General features: G+C 45.2%; 1 protein-coding gene across 1 annotated transcript in view; it reads left to right on the top strand.

Annotated features, from left to right (window-relative positions):
• LOC127055429 (glyoxal reductase-like) overlaps positions 1–21,317 on the top strand; it is a 93,949-nt gene that overhangs the window by 38,697 nt on the left and 33,935 nt on the right. The window contains 1 exon segment of the mRNA XM_050962380.1: positions 2,783–2,884. Within this exon segment, the coding sequence (XP_050818337.1) occupies positions 2,783–2,884 (102 nt within the window).

Below are 21,317 nucleotides of genomic sequence, written 5' to 3'. Positions count from 1 at the left end.
CTTCACCTATGGCTTTCTGAAATATCTTTACTTAAATAAAATCATGATACGATATAGGCATCACTGGTGTGGAAACATCACCCTTCTGAAACAAAAGGTTCCTGAAAGACAGCTGATCCTGTTTGTATCAGAAGAAGTCTTTGAGACACTAACACAAGGAAGGATAAATGTGCTGCATTTCTGAGATCTACAAGGCCAGAGGTCTTACAGTTCTCAAAGCTTTTAAAAGTCATTCTTCTCTGGGTGTTGCAATTTCTCTGGCTGAATACAAAGCATCTTTGTATGTGAAAATCTGCAGAGCAGCTATTTTCATGAACATTTACGGACTGTGGTGCATAGCTGGATATTCAGCCTTTTTCAAGAATACTGTTGCAGTTAGTGGTTATATTGAGCTTTCCCTGCATAAGTTTTTTTGGCATTGCTAAGCAGTCCGGATTATTCTGTATTGGAGAACATAGCAATTAGAGATGCATAATTTTCTTCTTTCAGATGAGGTCAGCCCCTAACTGTACTAATAACTTGTCCCTGTTCAGTTGTGGCAATTGTCTTGTATGTTTAAATTAAAGATTTTATTTATAGTTCTTAAATTCCTTTTCTAAATTTGTGAGTAAATGCATAAAAAGAGCAAAGAACTAATAGCATCTTCCCTGAATGGGGGATAGATCCCAGTTCTGCAAATCCTTTCATATAGTCCTTACTCATATGCACAGTCTTATTTGAAAGCCTGTTGGACTACTCACCTCAGTAGGAATTTGAAGTATTGGCTCATGGTTTTGTATGCAGCTTTCCCTACGTACATCTTCCAGTGCATCTTAGCCCTAATATGCAAAACCCTATGTTATTCTAGTCATATACCTATCAGGAGCAGACACATATTTTGATAATTTTGTCAGGTTGTTAACAAATGAAGACACATCTGAAGAAGTGGGTTTTACCCACGAAAGCTTATGCCCAAAAAGATCTGTTAGTCTTTAAGGTGTCACTGGACTCCTTGTTGTTTTTGTGGATACAGACTAACACGGTTACCCCCTGATAAATGAAGACCAGGATGAAAACATCAAACTTATTTTTATTTGTCCCCTTAAATCAAGCTTTGAGTTATCTTGCCTAGAAATGAAAGAAGAATGTACCAACTCAGTGTGCCATCTATCGTCAATACTTTGGCTGAAGTTTTAAGAGATTAAAAAAAAAAAATAGGCCAGAGGAGTCCTGTTTCCACAAAAGGTTATTGTAAGAGATTGTTGTGGTGTATTCTGAAAAATACTTTCACTGTGAAGAGTTACAATTTCTCATTCCTTCACCAAGGCTAGATAGCAACTTGCAACAAGAGACAGCTATTTTAAACATAAGAATGTCTGTGGTTATGAATGACGCACACCTCAGCCAATCACTTCTTTCCTTTTCCTGTTTGTGTCTTAGACTAGAACAGTGATACTCAGTGGTTCAGGAGCCAAATTAGAGATCAGCTTTACCCAAAAGAGCCAAAGTAATGTGAATTCATTGTTTTCATTTACTATATTATTCATATTTAAACAGTATGATAGGGGAATATATAATTATTACAGAAAATAAGTTAAATTAATGCAAGTTGATAACTTTATTGGTTAATAACATAGTAAAAGCACCCTGATTGGTTAATAATTTAGACTGGTTAATAATTAAATCACACAGTTTTAAAATACCATGTGCTGCAAAGAGCCGCAGGAGACACATTAATGAGCTACTTGCAGCTCATGAACTGCTATCTGGGTATCACTGGACTAAAAGAACAAGGCAGTGACCAACATTTTCAAATTTGGGTGCCTGGAATTAGGCTCCTGAATCCATATTTAAGAATCTAAATAAAAATGCCTTGATTTTCAAAGGTACTGAGCAACTCCAAATTCCATTTTCAGAAGTGCTAAAGATGCAAGTGCTCATTGATTTCAGAGGGAGCTGAGTTGCCTCATCACCTTTGAAATTGAAGGCATTTCTAGTTAGGTTCTTACATACAGATTCACCAGCCAGACTTTAGGCAACCAGGCTTGAAAATGTTGGCCAGTATGTATAAATTATTCCTTTTTTTAAACTATATGAGAAATGTGTCTTTTTTGGTGAAAGGGCTGGGCTATAGGTTTTATGTACCCGATCTGGTGCAAACAAATCTAGTACACAACGGCTTGAAGGAATGGTTGTACTGTAATTTCCCATAGAAATGTATAAACAGTAGTATTCCTTTCAGTGGGCATCAAAGGCCCACTCCTGTGAAAGTGCTATGCACCACCAGTGGTGCTGAGCATCCTCACCTCCCACAGACTTGAGGGTGCTGAGCACTTCTGAGATATTCTGGCAACCATCTGATCCTACTCTTGTAGCCTCTTGTTAATTTCTACTGGACTTGGTGTGGGTTTAGCATTATTATTATAAATCATATTTATTACAGTACAGCCCTTTGATTTCATTGGGGCTACTCGTGTTCAAAGTTTAGCGCCATGCATATGTGTATGTAAGAGCCCTGATCCATGACTGGGGCTTCTAAATGCTATTGCAATACAAATAATTTCAATTAATTAAATGTTTGCAGGATTGAGGCCTAAAGTAGTAAAGGGTGTTGTTTATGAAATCAAGAAAGGAAGCATATTTACTGATCACTTAGTAATAGTCATAAACTTTTGACAGAGATAAATTAGGAGTGGTTTGTATTGCTAAGGGTTGAAGAATGCCATTCAACTTCTCTGCTGCATCACTGGCAGGGTTTTTTATATATATAAATAAACACAAATTGATTGTGTTTCCCTTTTAGATCTTTATTTGGTACACTGGCCCAATGCACAAGTTCCTGGTAAAAGTAATCGTGAGGTCCGAGCGGAAACCTGGAGAGCCATGGAGGACCTATATGAGAAAGGTGGGAGGACTGTAAAAAATCACTGTTTGCAGGAGGGACTGTAACTGATTTAAACTTTCAGGAATCCAATAACATTGCAATAGGGTGGGATTTTTCAAAGGAGCCTGAGAGAGTTAGGTGTCCAAATCCCATTGTCTTTCTATGTGACTTGGGTATGCAACTCACTTGTGCCCCTTTAAAATCCCAGCCCTACTCAATATTATCCATGTGGCAAGCTAAACAAAAAGAGTTAGCTGCTGCTTGTAAATAACATATTGCCATGTTGTGGTCCGAAGAAGTAAATGCTATTATGTATGGTTTTTTTAGATTGTCTGTAGTCTGTAGATTACAGTACATTTTGTGCTGGGCTGCAGTTGGTATAAATTCAAAGCCATGCCATCTAATTTAACTTCCCTTTGATTTTTTTTTAATTGTAAGGTGATATTTCTTCTTTACATAGAGCAGTAGTTAGTGGATCTTTGTTGTCTGTGGTTTATAAAAGGTCAACTCAAGCAAGCTGATTAGATGAGGAACAGAAACTGAGCTGCAGGGTTTTTGTTAATTAATCTTGAAAGCATGCCCTTGAAGGAGTTGCAAAGCTAAGGAAAAATTCTTCTCTCAGATCCTTATGATGACTCTCAACTGTATTATTCTGCATGCACTGATTCCCCATTGACATTTAATGGGAGTTTTTCCAGATCCAGGAAGATTAGAATATTGGCATCAAGATTTGTCTTGAATTTAAGAGGAGGATTTTGCCCTTAATGTATGCAGTATTAGTATGAGGTTCGCCAGTAATGATATTTTCAAGCAATAGTTGTAGACCTCATTTACAATTCCATGGAAAGTTCCTAAGTATCAAAGTTGGATAACGGGGATGAAAAAGACCTCCAAGATCATGTAATCCATCTCCTAACCCAGCATTTCTCAGCCAATGGGTCACGACCCCCAGACGGGCTACGAAAGGCAATCGGGGGTTTTGAAGCACTGAAAAATTCATTACAATGTAAAGCAAAGAAATTCTCGCTCACCCATTCCTCATACAACCATATCCTTCAATGTCAAGTGTTTTCTGTCAACCTCTTGAAATACAGACACATAATTGTACAGGCTTATCATTATTACCACTGATACATTCTTCTTACTCTTATAGCAAATGTAAGGAGATTGTGAATAAGGTCTTGCCAGCCTATAAAGGTTGATAATACTGCCCTAACATATTCTTGAAGAACTCTGTGTGGGTGGAATGTTGTTGGAATGCAGATTTGTGCTGAAGACATACACTGCATTTAAAATGTAGATGTAATCACATATTTGACACTTTTGATGATTTTACATTTTTGCGTCAATGTAAGGTTCAACTCGTCTAACCTACCCATTGTCCTACTCATGGTGAGGTTGTGACCCACCACAACTCCCAGATCTTTCTCATCTGTACTGCTGCTAAGCCAGTTTTCCCCCATTCTGTATTTGTGCATTTGATTTTTCTTCCCTAAGTGTAGCATCTTACTTTTGTCTTTGTTGAATTTCATTTAATAGTTTAGCCCAGTTCTCCAATTTATCAAGATCCCTCTGAATTTTACCTCTATCCTCCCAAGTATTGGTGATCCCCTGCTAGCTTTATGTCATCAGTTCTTCCAATTCCTCCTGGAGATTTGCTAAGCACCAGTCTTCCAGAGTCCCTGGCCTAGCATCATGAAAGACTTTCATCATGAAAGTCCCATATCTGCACGCACACACACACTCTCTCTCTCAACCTATTCCTGAGCTGGCCCTTTCTTTTTCTTTCTTTCTTTTGTTTTGCTCCTGTATGAAAACCTAGCTCCTGCCCCAGGTTTCTCAATTTGGCTTTCAGTAACTGATTAACCTCTTCCTGCCTTGCACGGAGGCTTGAGTGCCACATTATAGTTCCTCTATGGATTTTGTACCCTTGCTTCTTATATCTGAAGTCTCCAACAATATCAGATAAATCCAATCTAATCCCATCCTCCCTGCTTCATAACTACCTTTACTGTTTTAAAATGTGAGGTGGTATCTGATAAAAGGTAATTCCATAGAACTAAACTGATTGCTAGTTAATTCATAATAGAACAGGTGTGAGGAGTCTGGGCTTACCAGTGGTGCCACCGAATGGTTAGGTCACTGGCACCCAGCTCTCCCACATCTTCAGTGTCCCCTACCAACAACCACTCTTCTGTGCATTTGGTAGGTAGCAACTCGGCCCTGTGGCCAAGTCACCAGTCGAGTCCGTCCCCTTACGGGGTAGCAGAATCCAACAAAAGAAAGCATCTTCAGCCCACCTCCAGGTTTCTGTGGATTGCATGCCCTTGCCTTAGGATTTACAATGTCTCTATTTCCCCTTTATCTCCAGGGAGGGTGGAAGAAGGGGTTCTTCTTTGAGTGATCGCTCATGTGTATTCCACAATAGGTGTGCATTCTTGCCACATGCACTGTTGCCAGAACTTTTTCCCCTAGCAGTACCCGTAGAGGGGAGCGCCCCCCGCAACCCTTGGAGTGGTGCCTGCCTGGCGCGGTATAAGGGGAGCTGCACGCTTCCCCCACCTTCAGTTCCTTCTTGCCACCAGTGAAGGTGTGTCAGAACTTCTCTGTTCCAGCTTTGCTGTAGCTTGTCCCCAGAACTCTTCGTTCGTTCAACATTAGTACCTGTAGTTAGTTAGCTGTTTAGTTAGTTTAGTTAGTCAGTAAGTGTGGGCCAGGGCATGCCCCGTGTCCTGGGGTTTAAGTCGTGCGGCTCTTGCAGACATTCTATGCCAAGGAGCGATCCACACGCAGACTGTTTGTGCTGCTTGGGAGAAACCCATGTCAGTGAAAGGTGCAATTTTGCAAATCGTTTAAGCCTCGGACCAAAAGAGAAAGGGACATTAAGCTCCGGGCCATCCTGATGGAGTCAGTCCTGACTCCAACCCCAGCATGCCACTTTGAACCAGTACTCAGCACCGCGGCATCGGTACACAGTGACCCGCTGGTACTATCAACCAGTTAGCACCGCTTTCCATCCACAGGGAACGCCAAGAGGGCCAAGATGACTCCCTCCTCGCAGCAGCATCGAGGGAAATCTGGGACAGAGGCTAGGCCCATGTCGGGCAGTCCTCAATTCCCTCCGGGCCCCAGGCCTCCAACTCAAGCTGAGTGGAGTAGCCCAGCCACTTCGGAACAGGCTTCTCCAGATGTCCAGATGCCTTCCACGCCTCAAGCCCTCCAGGCGGCCCAGGACATCGTGTCCATGCCAGTGCCTGGGGAGCACCACTGATGTCGGCCCCGTGCTCCAGAGGCAAGCCGCTGCTGGGATCCCTGCAGCTGCATCCAGCCTGGTACCAGTCTCAGTTGACGGAATGTTCCCAACGCTGATGACCACCCAGCGACTGCTCTGGGCAGAGTCCAGGTGGATCACCCTCGACGCTGACCAGACTGTCTGGCTAGGTTCCATCCATCCAGGACTCTCGACACCGGTAGTCCTCAAGGAGCAAATATCGATGGGACCGTGGCAGACAAAACCTAAATTCAAGTCATGGCAGACTCCCGCCTAGGCCGCCCTCCTGAAATACGAGGCCTCCCATAAGAAGCAGCAGGACTATAAGAAATGCCTTCAGAGGCAGTCTCAGCCTGCCCCCCAGCCTGGGTCCTCCAACGGCAAGCAGGCGGGAAAAGGCGTTTTTGAGCAGATTATCTTCTGCACCCCACCAGTCCTCATCAGGGATCCACTCCCAATAAAGCTTCCCTTCTCCAACCGGTTGTGTGCTTTCTCCCCAGAATGGTCGCGGCTAACCTCAGACCGATGGGTCCTCAACACCATTTCCCGGGGTTACACCCTCCAGTTTACTTCCTCTCCACCCAACCACCCTTCACCCTCGCTCTTCTTGGGGGACCTCTCGTACGAAGCTCTGCTTGAGCAGGAAATGGGGCGGCTCCTAGGACTAGGAGCAATAGAGGCGATACCCGAGGAGTTCATGGGCAAGGGGTATTACTCCTGTTATTTCCTCATCCCGAAGGCCAAAGGGAGGCTCGGTCCTGAACCAGTACATGGTGAAGCTCCATCATCCCCTCCCTGGTTTCCAGGGACTGGTACGTTGCCTTTGATCTACAGGACGCATACTTCCACATCCACCTATTCAAGGGGCACAGACGCTTCCTCCATTTCGTGGTGGGGCAGAATCATTACCAATTCACAGTCCCTCCATTTGGTCTGTCCACTGCCCCCATGGTGTTTACAAAATGAATGTTGATGGTAGAAGCCTACCTCAGACAGGGGGGGTCCAGATATTCCCCTATCTGGATGATTGGCTTGTGAAGGGCACCTCCCGGTCACAGGTGATGGATCACGTGGTACTCCTCCTGTCCATGTGCACCACCTTAGGCCTGTTGGTAAACAACACCACATTAGTCTCGGTCCAACGCATAGAGTTTATCGGGGCACTCCTGGACGCAGAATCAGCCAGGGCCTCTCTTCCGCCAGACAGGTTCGAGACCCTGAAAGGTCTAATAGATTCAGTCACAAGGTTCCCAGCGACTACAGCTAGGGTTTGCCTGCAATTCTTGTGTCACGTATTGGCATGCACATATGTGATCCATCACGCCAGACTCAGAATGAGCCCCCTCCAGCTCTGGCTGGCCTCAAAGTTCTCCCAGGCCACAGACAGGATGGACAAGGTCCTCACTGTGCCAGATTCTGTGATGGCCTCCCTATGGTGGTGGTTCACCCTAAACAACATGCTCCAAGGGGTCCCATTCATCCCCATTGTTGGAGCTGGTGTCTGATGCGTCGGACCTGGGTTGGGATCCCACATGGGGAACTTTCAGACCCAAGGTGTGTGGTCAGCTCAAGATCTAGCCCTACATATAAACATCAAGGAGCTCAGGGCGGTGCGGCTAATGTGTATGGCCTTCCACTCGCACCTAGAGGGCAGAGTAGTCAGAGTCCTCACGGACAACACAGCCTTAATGTTCTATATCAACAGGCAAGGTGGGGTCCGATTCTCTGCCCTCTGCTGTGAAGCCCTCAGGCTGTGGGACTTATGTATAGCTCCTGACATCCACCTGACAGCCTTCCACCTACCGGGCGCCCAGAACGAAAGGACGGATTGCTTGAGCAGGGGCTTTTCCTCGCAACACGAGTGGTCCCTTCACCCGGAAGTGGCCCACCGGCAGTTCCGAAGGTGGGGAACTCCCCAGGTGGACTTTTTCACGACTCGTCAGAACCAGCGTTGCCCCTGGTTCTGCTCCAGGAGAGGTCTGGGGAGGGGCGCTATCTCCGATGCCTTTCTCGTGTCAGGCTGGCTTCTCTATGTCTTTCTCCTGTTCTCCGTAATCAGCAGGGTCCTGGAGAAGATAAAGTCAGACAAGGCCTGGGTCCTCCTCATTGCCCCGGTATGGTCTAGGCAGCATTGGTACTCGACCCTCACAGACCTGGAGGTAGCTCCGCCGTGGCCGTTGCTGTTCCACCCGGACCTGTTCTCTGAGGACCAGGGCCGCCTCCTCCACCCCACCCTGGCTGCTCTTCACCTCATGGAGTGACTGCTCAGTGGTTAGGTGGAGAGGAACGGATGTGTTCAGACCAGGTTCAGCACGTCCTCCTTGAAAGTAGATGGCCCTCCACTCACCATGCTTATTTGGCGAAGTGGTCCCGATTTTCTAGGTGGGTGGAGGACCAGGGCGTCTCCCCGGTGACCACCCCAATCCAGTTTATTCTTGATTGCCTCCTCCACCTGAGGACCCAGGGCCTGGCGCCCTCATTGGTCAGGGTGCACCTGGCAGCCATACTGGCTTTCCCTCTGCCAGTGCAAGGGCACACGGTATTTTCGCATGCTATGACTGGCCAGTTCCTTAAGGATTTGGACCGTCTTTTTCTGTATTCTAGACCCCCCAGTCCCACAGTGGGATCTAAACTTGGTGTTGGCTCATCTCACGGGGCCCCTGTTTGAACCACTGGCCACGTGCTCCTGGTCTCACCTCTCGTGGAAGGTGGCCTTCCTGGTTGCGATCATGTCGGCCAGGTGAGTCTCGAAGCTCAGGGCCCTGACCTCCGAGTCGCTGTACACGGTCTTTCATAAGGACAAGGTCCAACTCTGCCCACACCCCACATTCCTCCCGAAGGTGGTCCCCGCCTACCACATAGGTCAGAACATTTTTCTACCATTCCTCTGCCCCAAGTCTCATACATCCAGTGAGGAGCGCCGTCTCCACACACTCGATGTGCAGTGGGTTCTAGCTTCTACCTTGAGCAGATTAAGCCATTCAGAAAGTCCTCGCAACTGTTTGTCGCCTCCGCTGAATGCGCAAGGGGCCAGCTGATTTTCACTCAGAGGCTATCTACCTGGATCACTTTATGCATCCGTTCCTGTTATGAACTGGCAGGTGTTCCCCCACCGCCCATTGTGATGGCACACTCGACTCGGGTGTAGGCCTCATCGGCTGCCTTCGTGGCCCACATCCCCAACCAGGACATTTATAGGGCTGCCACGTCGTCTTCGGTTCACACGTTCACCTTGCATTATGCGATCATATCCCAGACCAGGGATGACGCCGAGTTTGGCAGGGCTGTCCTCCGTTCTGGGAACTTGTGAACTCCTACCCACCTCCAACAGATATAGCTTGGAATCCTCTATTGTGCAATACACATGAGCAATCACTCGAAGAAGAAAGGACAGTTACCTTTTCCGTAACTGTTGTTCTTCGAGATGTGTTGCTCATGTCTATTCCACATCCTGTCCTCCTTCCCCTCTGTCGGAGTTGTCTGGCAAGAAGGAACTGAGAGTGGGGGGAGCGTGCAGCGCCCCTTATACCGCGCCAGACAGGCGCCACTCCAGGGGTCGCGGGGGGTGCTCTCCCCTACGGGTACTGCTAGGGGAAAAACTTCCGGCACCAGTGCATGTGGCGAGCACACACACCTATTTTGGAATAGACATGAGCAACACATCTTGAAGAACACCAGTTACGGAAAAGGTAACTATCTTTTTATGCCTCCTTCATAAGAGGATGGTTGGTAGGAGAGCCCAAACCCTCCCTCTCTACTGGGCTCTGACCTAGGGCACCATGAGAGGCAGCAGTAGCAAACACTCCAGCGTGCTTTAGGGGTGCCTCCCTCATCCACTTCCTCCCACTTACTTTCCAAACCAGGCTGAAGTCAAAAACCTCTCATGATCCACCAGAACTTATAGTGAAGGGGTACCTAGTCCTAGAAAAAGGATAGTCCCTCCTCTAGGGCCCAGGGTAGCTGCTGCTTGCAGATCTTTTCCCCTACAACCAAGACTCTATATCCTTACTCAGGATGTCCCAAGATAAATATCTCCTGGGCCCAGAACTGCCTCTTAACTCCTTCAGTTCCAGAGGGTGGTTCATACATCCCATCACAACAGGTCATGTTGCTATGCAGATTTACACTAAAGGAGGATCTGATCCAATATTTTTAAATCAAGACTGTTTTTAAAAGTAGTTTCTTTATGTGGTATTCTGCCTGAGAACATAGCATTTTTGCTGTGTGTATCTGTTATCTGATTTGCTAAGCTGCCGTGATGTACTAATTTGTTTGCAGCTATTTCAGAGATACAGGGATACAGAGATACTTTTTGATACACTATTCTTAATTTGAATAGAGCATTATATTGAGATCACAGTCCTAAAGGCAGATGGCTAAATTGCATCTGTAAATTCCTGAAATTTATGAAATCAGATAATTTGTTAGTAATAAGTGACTGCAGGCACAAAAATGGGGCTGGGGAGAGGTGTCTTAGGTATTGTATTTGAAAATATGTTCTTATACTTGGAAGTAAAATTTTAAGCTAAATGATAATAATCATAATACTTAGGATTTTATGTGGCACTTTTCATTCTGAGGTGACAGTAGCATTATCCCCATTTTATAGATGGGAAAACTGAGGTACAAAACTATTAAGTGACTTGCCAGTGGTCACATAAGAAATACATGGAAGAGTTGGGAATAGAACTCAGATCTTCTGAGGCCCAGTCTGGTGCAGACTCAGTGCTTATTCAAGGGATCACTGAAACTGAATTCCAAAAGAACAGTACTTTAAAAAATATCATAATTATTCAACAGTGAGGTCTCTGTTTAGAGAGACTGGGTTTCCCAGTTCCCTGTTTCACAGCTGATTTCAACTAGGGTTCTCTTAGTGTCAGTCCTATGATTTGAATTTTTGTGGGCTGGTATCTGAGCGTTCTGAGTTGTGGAATTATCGTCTGTGATTCAACAGAATGCTGGTTTGGCTGCCTTTAGAGCACACTCAGAGATACGTTTATTGAGTCAAACATTCCCTTGAATGTTGGTAGAGTTGCTATTGGAGTATCTCTTTGGTGGCAGATGGGGATGTTGTATCTAACTATTCTTCCTTCTTGAATGGCTCATGTGTAGGGCCCTACCAAATTCATGGTCCATTTTGGTTAGTTTCATGGGCACAGGATTTTAAAAATAATAAATTTCATGATTTCAGCTATTTAAATCTGAAATTTCATGGTGATATAATTGTAGGGGTATAACCCAAAAAGGAATTGTAGGGGGTCGCAAGATTAGTGTAGAGGGAAGTTGTGGTGTTGCCACCCTAACTTATGCTCTGCTGCTGATGGCGGCATTGCCTTCAGAGCTGGGCAGCTGGAGAGTGGCAGCTGCTGGCTGGGATCCCAGTTCCGAAGGCAGAGCCACCCGCAGCAGCAGCACACAAATAAGGATGACATGGTGCGGTATTGCCACCCTTACTTCTATGCTGCTGCCTGCAGAGCTGGGCCCTCAGTCAACAGCCGCCATTCTCCGGCCGCCCAGTTCTGAAGGCAGCAGTGCAGAAATAAGGGTGGCATGGTATGGAAGTGCCACCCTTAGTTCTGCACTGCTGCTGGCGTGGAGCTGCCTTCAGAGCTGGGCCAACAGCTGCAACTCTCCAGCCACTCAGCTCTGAAGGCAGCGCAGAAGTAAAGGTGGCAATACCACAATATCTCTAAGAATATCTTGCAACCCCCCTCCAACTCCCTTTTGGGTCAGGACCCCCAATTTGAGAAACACTGCTCTCCCCTGTGAAATCTGTATAGTATAGAGTAAAAGCACACAAAAGACCAAATTTTATGGCGGGGAGACCAGATTTCAGGGTCCATAACACATTATTCTTGGCCGTGAATTTGATAGGCCCTACTTATGTGTATGCCCACTGGTAATGAGTTAGAAGCCTTGTCTACTGCTAGCACGGTGACTCTTTGCATGTGCAGTAGTTGTCTATGAGAGCAGCCTGACTGCTGGCATTGTGACCAGCTCATGTTCCTAACAACACTTACACACACACACAAAATTGCTTGTCTCTCCAGCTATACATGCTATGAAGAGACAGGGCTCATAGCCAGGCTGAGACACTTGAGGTGGGAAGAGTGACAGCACTGTGGTCTGGGTTCAGATCCCACAAGTCTCAATGTCATTTTATTAACCATGTAACTTCTGTTTAGTTGTTTTTTTTAAGTGTGAAGAGTTTGTTCATTCTTAGATACTACAACCATGAGTGCATTAGAATTCCCTAGATAGACAGACATTTTCCCAACACTCACACTTGTGAGGGGAGGGGTATTTCTGTTTCTGCAGTGACACTTGGGTGATAAAATTGGGGATTTGACCCCTAATGACACCTAGGGGATTGTCCACACTGACACATGTGAGGAGATGGAGAGGGGATATCTTTTGTAGAATGAGCAGGGTCTTTCATCTATTGACCAGAAAATTTCTTGAGTGTGCATGTTTACAGACATGTAAGTGCTGGTAGCATGGGCTGTCCCTGATAGCATCAGGAGGACAATATTTGAAGATGGACATTGTTAAATACTCAGTAATATGGTGTTAGTAGGAGGGACAGCTGCTGTTCCATTATTGCCTTGGTTATAAACTCAGCTTCATAGGTGTGTTTAATACAATGATTGGAAATTAGCCTTTAATAAACTGCAATATGAACAAAAGAGAAGTGCATTTTTAAAGAGGAGCAGGACCCTGGAATTTTATTTTTTAAATTCTCATCTTCTCCCCATACTTTATGTCCAAGACAACCACATAGACTAGCAGAGGTTGTTTAGACCTAGCTGCCCATAGTGGAGGTCAGGGTCTTTGTAACCTTGGAGACAATAGTAATGTTTTGCCTAATTGAAGGTGGAAATCTTTAACACTTACTGGATAACTTGCCTTTTATTTCTGTGTGCATAGATCAGTACAGCCGGCACCTTTCCTTCCTATGTCTGTCAGTTTTCAAAAGTACAGCAACAAGCTGAGTAAACATATTACAGCTGTTTTGTGTAGTGTAGGGAACACAGAATGCAGTTAGTGAGGACAGCGCATCTCTTCTAATTCTATATCTACATTTTTATTGCCAGAGCCTAAAGAACTCTGACCATTCCCAAAAGCTAAACAATTTCTGTCCTAAAAGTGGATGGATGTTGATATACATGCATGCACCCCCATATAATGTGTGTGTGTGTGTGTGTCTATATAAAGTGTGTATGTGTGTTCACCTTGCAGCTTTAGTCATTAAAAGCAAGTGACTGACTTTGGTGATAGCACAGGGGCTTTTTCACATTAAGATTAGCATTGTTTTCTCTGCACAGGCAAATAAGGAATATGGTACTCCTTTTTTTGTAACACCAAATCAGTCAAACATGATCATACAGAGATTTTCACATGACCTCCAAAGGTATGTGGTTTGGGAGGATGTCGACTGCACCACGCCCTGTTGATCAGATAAGACAACAGGATGGTGATATACAGGAAAGAAAATGTAACAACCACATTTTTTTACAGTTAATGATTGGAAATTCGCCTTTAATAAACTGCAATCTGAACAAAATAAGCAACTGCCATAATATATATATGACTCTAGAATGTGATATGGTTCAGTGAACTAATCTAAACTAACAGAAATAACCCTCTTATGCCATGTTTTGCAGCAATTGTTTTTTGTAATGTGTTTTATGGTGAATTCTAAATGCAAAAATGAGCCTTCAGCCCTCTCTGTTTAATGATTTATTGCAATATCCTGTTTGTGTACACTTTCATGTGAATCCCCTTTCTAACAAACGTTAAATGATTTTTTTTATTGAGCTCACTTACAGTAAACCTACATGAAGGATTATTATAATTTATCATTTGTATTACAGTAGTATCTAGAGGTTCCCACGCAAGATTGGAGCCCCATTGTACTAATCACTGAACAAACACATAAAAAGAGAAAGTCCCTGCTCTGAATAACTTTATCTAACTAAACCAAACAAACAAAAATTGGGAGAAAGGAAGTATTATCCCCATTTTACAGATGGGGAACTGAAGCACAGAGGGCCAAAGCCTCAACTGATGTAACTCAATATTGTTCCATTGACATCATTTGGGTTACACCAGCTTATACCAGCTGAGGTGCTGACCCAGAGAGATGAAGTAATTTGCTTAGGTCACCCTAGGAAGTATATGGCAGAGCCAAGAGTTCACCTTGGATCTGAGTCCCAACACAGTACAGTAACTCCTCACTTAACATCATCTCGGTTAACGTTGTTTTGTTGTTACATTGCTGATCAGTTAGGGAACATGCTTATTTAAAGTTGCGCAATGCTCCCTTATAATGTTGTTTGGCAGCCACCTGCTTTGTCCACTGCTTGCAGAAAGAGCAGCCTATTGGAGCTAACTGGTGGGGGCTTGGAACCAGGGTGGACTGGAAGCCCCGCTGTCAGCTCCCCTAAGTTCCCTGTGCTGCAGCTGCCCAGCAGGCTATCAGTTGCTGGGCAGTTCAGCTGTCTCTCCCCTGACTGCCATGTGCTCCTCCTGCCCTCTGCCTTGGGAGCTGCTCCCAGGAGCCTCTTGCACAGGGCTGGTGCAGCTATTTATGCAAACTAGGCAACCGCCTAGGGCGCCTAGTGGTTGAGAGCGCCTAAAAGCCCGCTCAGGTGAGGAGATGGAGTGGAGGTGAGCTGGGGCGGGGGGGGGTGGCGTGAGGAGGGCTGCCCACAGTAACGGGGGGTGCATAGGGGAACCGGTTCCCACCCCAGATCACCTCCACTCTGCCTCCTCTGCTGAGCACACACAGCTCCCGCTCTAAGTCTCCTCCAATCCGCGCCACAAGCCTGGGAGAGGAGGAGAATTAGAGCAGCGCTGGCGTGCTCAGCAGAGGTGAGCTGGGGCTGGCTCCCCGGGCAGGGTTAGCTGCCACGGTGGGTGGTGTTAGCTGCTGCGGAGGGGTGCGGGGTTAGCTTCCGCGGGGGGGGCTCCCCAGGCGGGGTTAGCTGCTGCAATGGGTAGTGTTAGCTGCCGTGGAGGGGGTCGGTGTTAGCTTCCACGGGGGGGTGGCTCCCCAGGCCGGGTTAGCTGCCGTGGAGGGGGGCCTTTCAAGGGAGGTAGCTGCTGCGAGGGGGGGCTCCCTGGGTGGTGGGGGTTAGTTGCCACGGTGGGTGGGGTTAGCTGCTGGGGGGGGGCTCCTTGGGTGGGAGGGGCAGGTGGGTGTGGTTAGCTGCCACGGGGGGGCCGGTGGGCAGGGTTAGCTGGGGAGGGGGGGGTGCGCAAGGTGAAAGTTTCACCTGGGGTGCAAAACTTCCTTGCACTGGCCCTGCTCTTGCATATTGTGCAAGGGGAGGAGAAGAAAGGGGCTACTGTCAGGTGTCCCTCTCCCACCCTGCTCCTGGCCCCCACCCCTTTACCCCTTTTCCCTGGGGTGGGGGGGACAGAACAGGGCTCAGGACAGAGGGAGCTTGCTGGCAGCAGCTGCTGTCTCAACTTGCTGTTCTACTTAAAAAGGCAGTGGGGTCAGCATACTTAAAGGGGCAATGCGCGTCTTTCTCTCTTTCTCGCTCTCTCTCTCTGTCTCCTCTCCCTCCATTTGGGCTGCCTTGTAGAGTGTGAGGCTACATTAACACCAATGTGTTAACCTTTGAGGGCTTGGCCGAGTGCTAGTTCATCATTTAGCAGTAAGGCATTCCCCTTGGAAATACCTCACCCTCTTCCACTCTCTAACTTCACCACCTCAACCAAGCTTCACAATCATCATTGTTGTGTACCGTATTAAATTGTTTGTTTAAAACTTATACTCTGTGTGTGTGTGTGTGTGTGTATTGCCTTTTGTCTGGCGAAAAAAATTTCCCCTGGAACATAACCCCCCACCCCTTTACATTAATTCTTATAGGGAAATTGGATTTGTTTAACGTTGTTTCGCTTGAAGTAGCATTTTTCAGGAACCTAACTACAACGTTAAGCGAGGAGTTACTGTACTTTAACCAAAAGATCATCCTTCTTCTCTGTGACGTTACATTCCATAATGTTTTATGGAAATATGCTTGTGAGTGTGAATATGATGTAACTGGAATATGCTTTATGCAAACGGTCTCTTGTAAGGTATCATTACAAAGCTTATGGTCTACTGAGTGTCTTCATCCCTTTTGTTTGCATGTATTTTTTCTATGTCTGGAGTTAGGAGAATAAAATTTAAACTCGTATTACTAATGTAAACATATTAAGTAGAAGCCATTAAGGGTGCTTCAGAATCAGTGACCTGTAAATGGCTCTGTTTACTTGCAAACCTTCCCGTGTACATGCAGCACAGCCCTGGAAGAATTGAGGCTGGGGTTTCACAGGACATGTGAACATGTCACCTGATAATGGAATCCATTTTAAAGCTGGTGCTTTTTCATTTAGAAGGAGGGATGGGGACCCAGAGAGACAAAAGATTCCCGCCTTGTGCCAAAGCTATAAAAGGGAGTGTAACAGAACAAAGGGGGCTGCCAGTCATAAGAAAACCCCTAGTTTTCACCTAAAATGTCTGCTGGAACTAACAAGGACTGTACCGGGGAAAGCATTGGGCCCAGATTAGGAAGGAGTCTACTCTGTGAAAGAAGCTTATTGGAACATCTGAGGGTGAGATTTTACCTGTAATTAGTTTCTTAATGTATTAGGCTTAGACTTGCATGTTTGTGTTTTATTTTGCTTTGTGACTTACTGTGTTCTGTCTGTTATTACTTGGAACTACTTAAATCCTACTTTTTATGGTCAATAAAATCACTTTTGTTTATTAATTAACCCAGAGGAAGTGATTAATACCTGGGGGAGCAAATAGCTGTGCTTATCTCTCTATCAGTGTTATAGAGGGCGGACAATTTATGAGTTTACTTTGTATAACTTTATACAGAGTAAAATGGATTGTTTGGATCCCATTGGGAACTGGGTGGCTGGGTGCTGAAGATAGGCAACCTGCTGAGCAGTTTTTGGTTAAAATCTGCAGCTTTGGGGGTGTGGATCAGACCTGGGTCTGTGTTGCAGCAGGCTAGTGTGTCTGGCTCAACAAGGCAGCACTCTGGAGTCCCAGGCTGGCAGGGAAAATGGGCTCAGAGCTAATTCCAGCATGTCAAGTGACAGTCCCAAGGGGGTCTCTGTCATACTCTCAGAGAAGTAACCTTCAGAACAGATGCAAACGTATACCCTGCAAATTCATTGGGAAATAGTTGCAATGAGGCAATCTATAGTGATACTGATGGGATGATAGGGGGATAATGTTTGGAGCCAAAATGCATTGAAATAAAAGACCTAATCAGAACATTGGTTTCCTCCTGTGATTCTCTTAACACTCATTTTGCTGTGGAATCTGTATTATAAATATACATACACACACCCCACCACCAAACAAAGCCCCTCTTTCTTCAGAAGTATTCAGGACTTCAGCTTTGATTGAAGGCTACACTGCAATGCTGAAGAAGTTTTTTATTGATGGTCAGTATGTGGTGGTCCAAGGAATAGACCATCTTGAGGGAATCTGAGCACTCAAAATTACGCCATGCTTGCCATAGGAAAACAAGACTTAAGAATGCCAGTGGTCAGACAGGTTTGGTGATAGACTACTACTACCTCCTTCATCTCAACAGAGGATTTAACCCCTTAATCAAGAGCAATGGTAAACTGCAACCCTAGCCTACGTCTTATGTTATTAGAGCTATGGCTGGTTGCACATAAGACAGTTACTATTCACAGCTTAATCACTGGTAGGATGCCTGGCCTTTTTTCAATTAACAAGTCATGGCTGGATAACATATGGCGAGCTGTGTAGGTGCTGGAGAAGGAACTCTGTGACCTTCTGGTGGCTGAGCAGCAGCTGGATGATCTCATCCAGATGTGCACTATCCATAGACTCATAGACTCATAGACTCATAGGTCAGAAGGGACCAATCTGATCATCTAGTCTGACCTCCTGCACAAGGCAGGCCACAGAACCCCACCCATCCAATTTTATAACAACCCCTATCCCAGGACCGAGTTATTGAAATCCTCAAAAATGGTTTGAAGACCTCAAGCTGCAGAGACACCACCAGCAAGCGACCCGTGCCCCACGCTGCAGGGGAAGGCGAAAAACCTCCAGGGCACCTGCCAATCCGCCCTGGAGGAAAATTCCTTCCCGACCCCAAATATGGCGATCAGCTAAACCCTGAGCATGTGGGCAAGAGTCACCAGCTAGCACCCAAGAAGGAATTCTCCGCAGCAACTCAGTACCCATCGCATGCAACATCTCCCCGCAGACCATTGAGCAGACCTGTCTGGTGGTAATTCAAGATCAATTGCCCAAATTAACGATCCTATCATAACATCCCCTCCATATACTTATCAAGCTTTGTCTTAAAGCCAGGAAAGTCTTTTGCCCCAACTACTTCCCTCGGAAGGCTATTCCAGAACTTCACTCCCCTAATGGTCAGAAACCTTCGTCTAATTTCAAGTCTAAACTTCCTAATATCCAGTTTATACCCATTTGTCCTCGTGGCTACATTAGTACTAAACTTAAATAATTCCTCTCCCTCCCTAACATTAACCCCCTTGATATATTTATATAGGGCGAGCATATCCCCCCTCAGCCTTCTTTTGGCCAGGCTAAACAAGCCAAGCTCTTTGAGTCTCCTTTCATAAGGCAGTTTTTCCATTCCTCGGATCATCCTCGTAGCCCGTCTCTGAACCTGTTCCAGTTTGAATTCATCCTTCTTGAACATGGGACACCAGAACTGCACACAGTATTCCAGATGGGGTCTCACCAACGCCGTATACAACGGTACTAACACATCCTTATCCTTGCAGGAAATACCCCGCCTGATGCATCCCAAAATCGCATTTGCTTTTTTAACAGCCGTATCACATTGGCGACTCATAGTCATCCTGCTATCAACCAGTACCCCAAGGTCCTTCTCTTCCTCCGTCGCTTCCAACTGATGCGCCCCCAACGTATATCCAAAATTCTTATTATTAATTCCTAAATGCATGACCTTGCACTTTTCACTATTGTATTTCATCCTATTTCTATTACTCCAGTTCAAGCTCTTCACCTAATATCCCAAGAATTAGCAATATCCTTGTCTAAGTGGGGCTGGTAGCTTTAATGTCTGTTTTGTGCAAAAGGATTTGTTGCTACTTATCAGAGGACAAGCAGAATCATACTGGAAGAGGCTCTACCGCACCTCCCCATAACTTCTACTTTTCCATGAGGACTGGGTGGAACTTGATCAGACTGGGAGATGCTCCCACTTCATTAGTGTCAAGGGGTAGTCAGGACATGAGAGTTTCTCCTCAGTTTCTGTTTCTTCTGTGGGGGATCAGGTTAAAAGGGTCTTTCCTTATGATTCACAGGGAGAGGAGCATGCATGAGAAGATGGGTGTAAGACCAAGGAACTTTATTCATGGGAAGGTGTCTCACTGAGTCTGAGTTGGGGGGCCTGGGTATTTTACATGAGGTGTTCAGGGTGCTTAACAGATTCAGGAAAGCATGTGGAGGGAACATATCTTTCATGGTGGTGTGTTTATGTCTGTGTTTCTTTCACAGGGTGATCAATGTGTTTCATGGAGAAGGGAATTACAAGTAGGAGTAGAAGGGAAAGTTGTCTCTATGGGGAGAATTACTCAACAGAGGCTTCCCCAAAACTTCCTCTAGAGTTTTGTGTTGCATGCCACTTGGGACCAAACTCAGAGTGCTTTCTGTGAGTAGTCCCATCGACTTCAATAGGGCCTTCATGTGAGTAAGGAACACAGAATTTGAGCCTGTGTATCCTTCTTTAATAAAAGCACACTTATTGCAGTTGGTCTCATGTGAAAAGTGAATCCATTTGTGTTTTTATTCTGTGGCATTAGCCAGGGCCAACATAATGGAATGAGCACCATTCCACATGGAGTGGACTTCTGACCTTTTCTGACAGGCTAAAGCACATTGGGGACTTGGCATCACAAAAGGAGCATTTAGTTTTGTCACAATATATTGCATAAGTGCTTTCAAAAACATTTTGATCAAACCTTGTACAGTTAATATATCAAAAAGTTTCAGGGGACTGATAAAACCTATAGCAGTGTTTAAAAAAGATAAGGTGCTCTATTGTACTAAAACAATGCTGTAGTGCCAAAACAGCGTATTTATAGATTATTGTGGTAAGATTAACAGTGCCCATCTTACTCTGTAGAGTTCTGATCTTGTAAGAAGTTTTTCCTCAAACGGTTTTCTGTTAAGTAAAGGAAAACACTATCAGCTTTGTAGGCTGTCTGGAAAAGTGTGTTAAGCTTAATATACTGATACATTATGTAGCCAGTCTGTTAGCTTGATGTATTGCCTCATGGCAAATGGGACTAATACAGTCTAGCAAGATTACTCACACATTTGCTTGGGATAAGGAATTTTTTTCCTGATGGGTGAGTAAAGTATTCATTAGCATTAGTTTTTTCATTATCATCAGTCATCATTATGAAGGGCAGTATGTTCTGTAACTGCTCTTGTAACATTTCATGACAATTTTGCAAGGTGGGATAAATATTTTCATTTCTCCATTGTACATTTATTAGTTACTTTTTAATATGTGTACAAGAGGCATTATTGTTACATTTTCCATTAGGCCATTGAAGCCATGTTGCCAAGGAAGGAGGAATAACTCAAGTGAGCCCAGAACCAGTGGGGAGTCACAGATCTTCTGCGCAGATGAGCCAGGGTCCCTGGTGGATTCCCAAAATCTGCTTAACATGTGGGCTAGTCCTTCCCCTACTGGAGTATAAATTCTGTGGCTTCGTCAACACAATGTAAAGGTTTGTGTTTAGATTGTGCTATATAACTCGACCTAAGTAGCACTTTCTAAAACTCTACTCAGAACAAAGCAATTGTACTTTAGCACATGCTAAACTGGTAAAGCTGAAGGCTACAGGGAAACCTAGGTTTTAACTCCAACTACTAACGTGGCGCTAAATGTCTAAATTGGTTTCAAGTGGGATTTTTAATCAAGTTAAGGTGGTAACTAGGCTGAAAAAAGCACCTTTTCCCCAGTCTAAAGAAGGCCTGAGAGAATATCACTGGTCCCAGTGCAGATATTTTCATGTAGAAACATGATTTACCATCATTTTTTACTAAGTTTTTTCCTTGGTCCTTCATCACATAAAACTCCTTTTGAAATCAATGGGCATTTGGCCTGAGTAAAGACCATAGGATTT

This window comes from Gopherus flavomarginatus, chromosome 7, assembly GCF_025201925.1.
Source record: "Gopherus flavomarginatus isolate rGopFla2 chromosome 7, rGopFla2.mat.asm, whole genome shotgun sequence".
In the NCBI taxonomy this organism is placed as follows: domain Eukaryota; kingdom Metazoa; phylum Chordata; order Testudines; family Testudinidae; genus Gopherus; species Gopherus flavomarginatus.
Note: the sequence above shows the minus strand (reverse complement) of the source record. Positions and strands in the feature narration are given on the sequence as shown.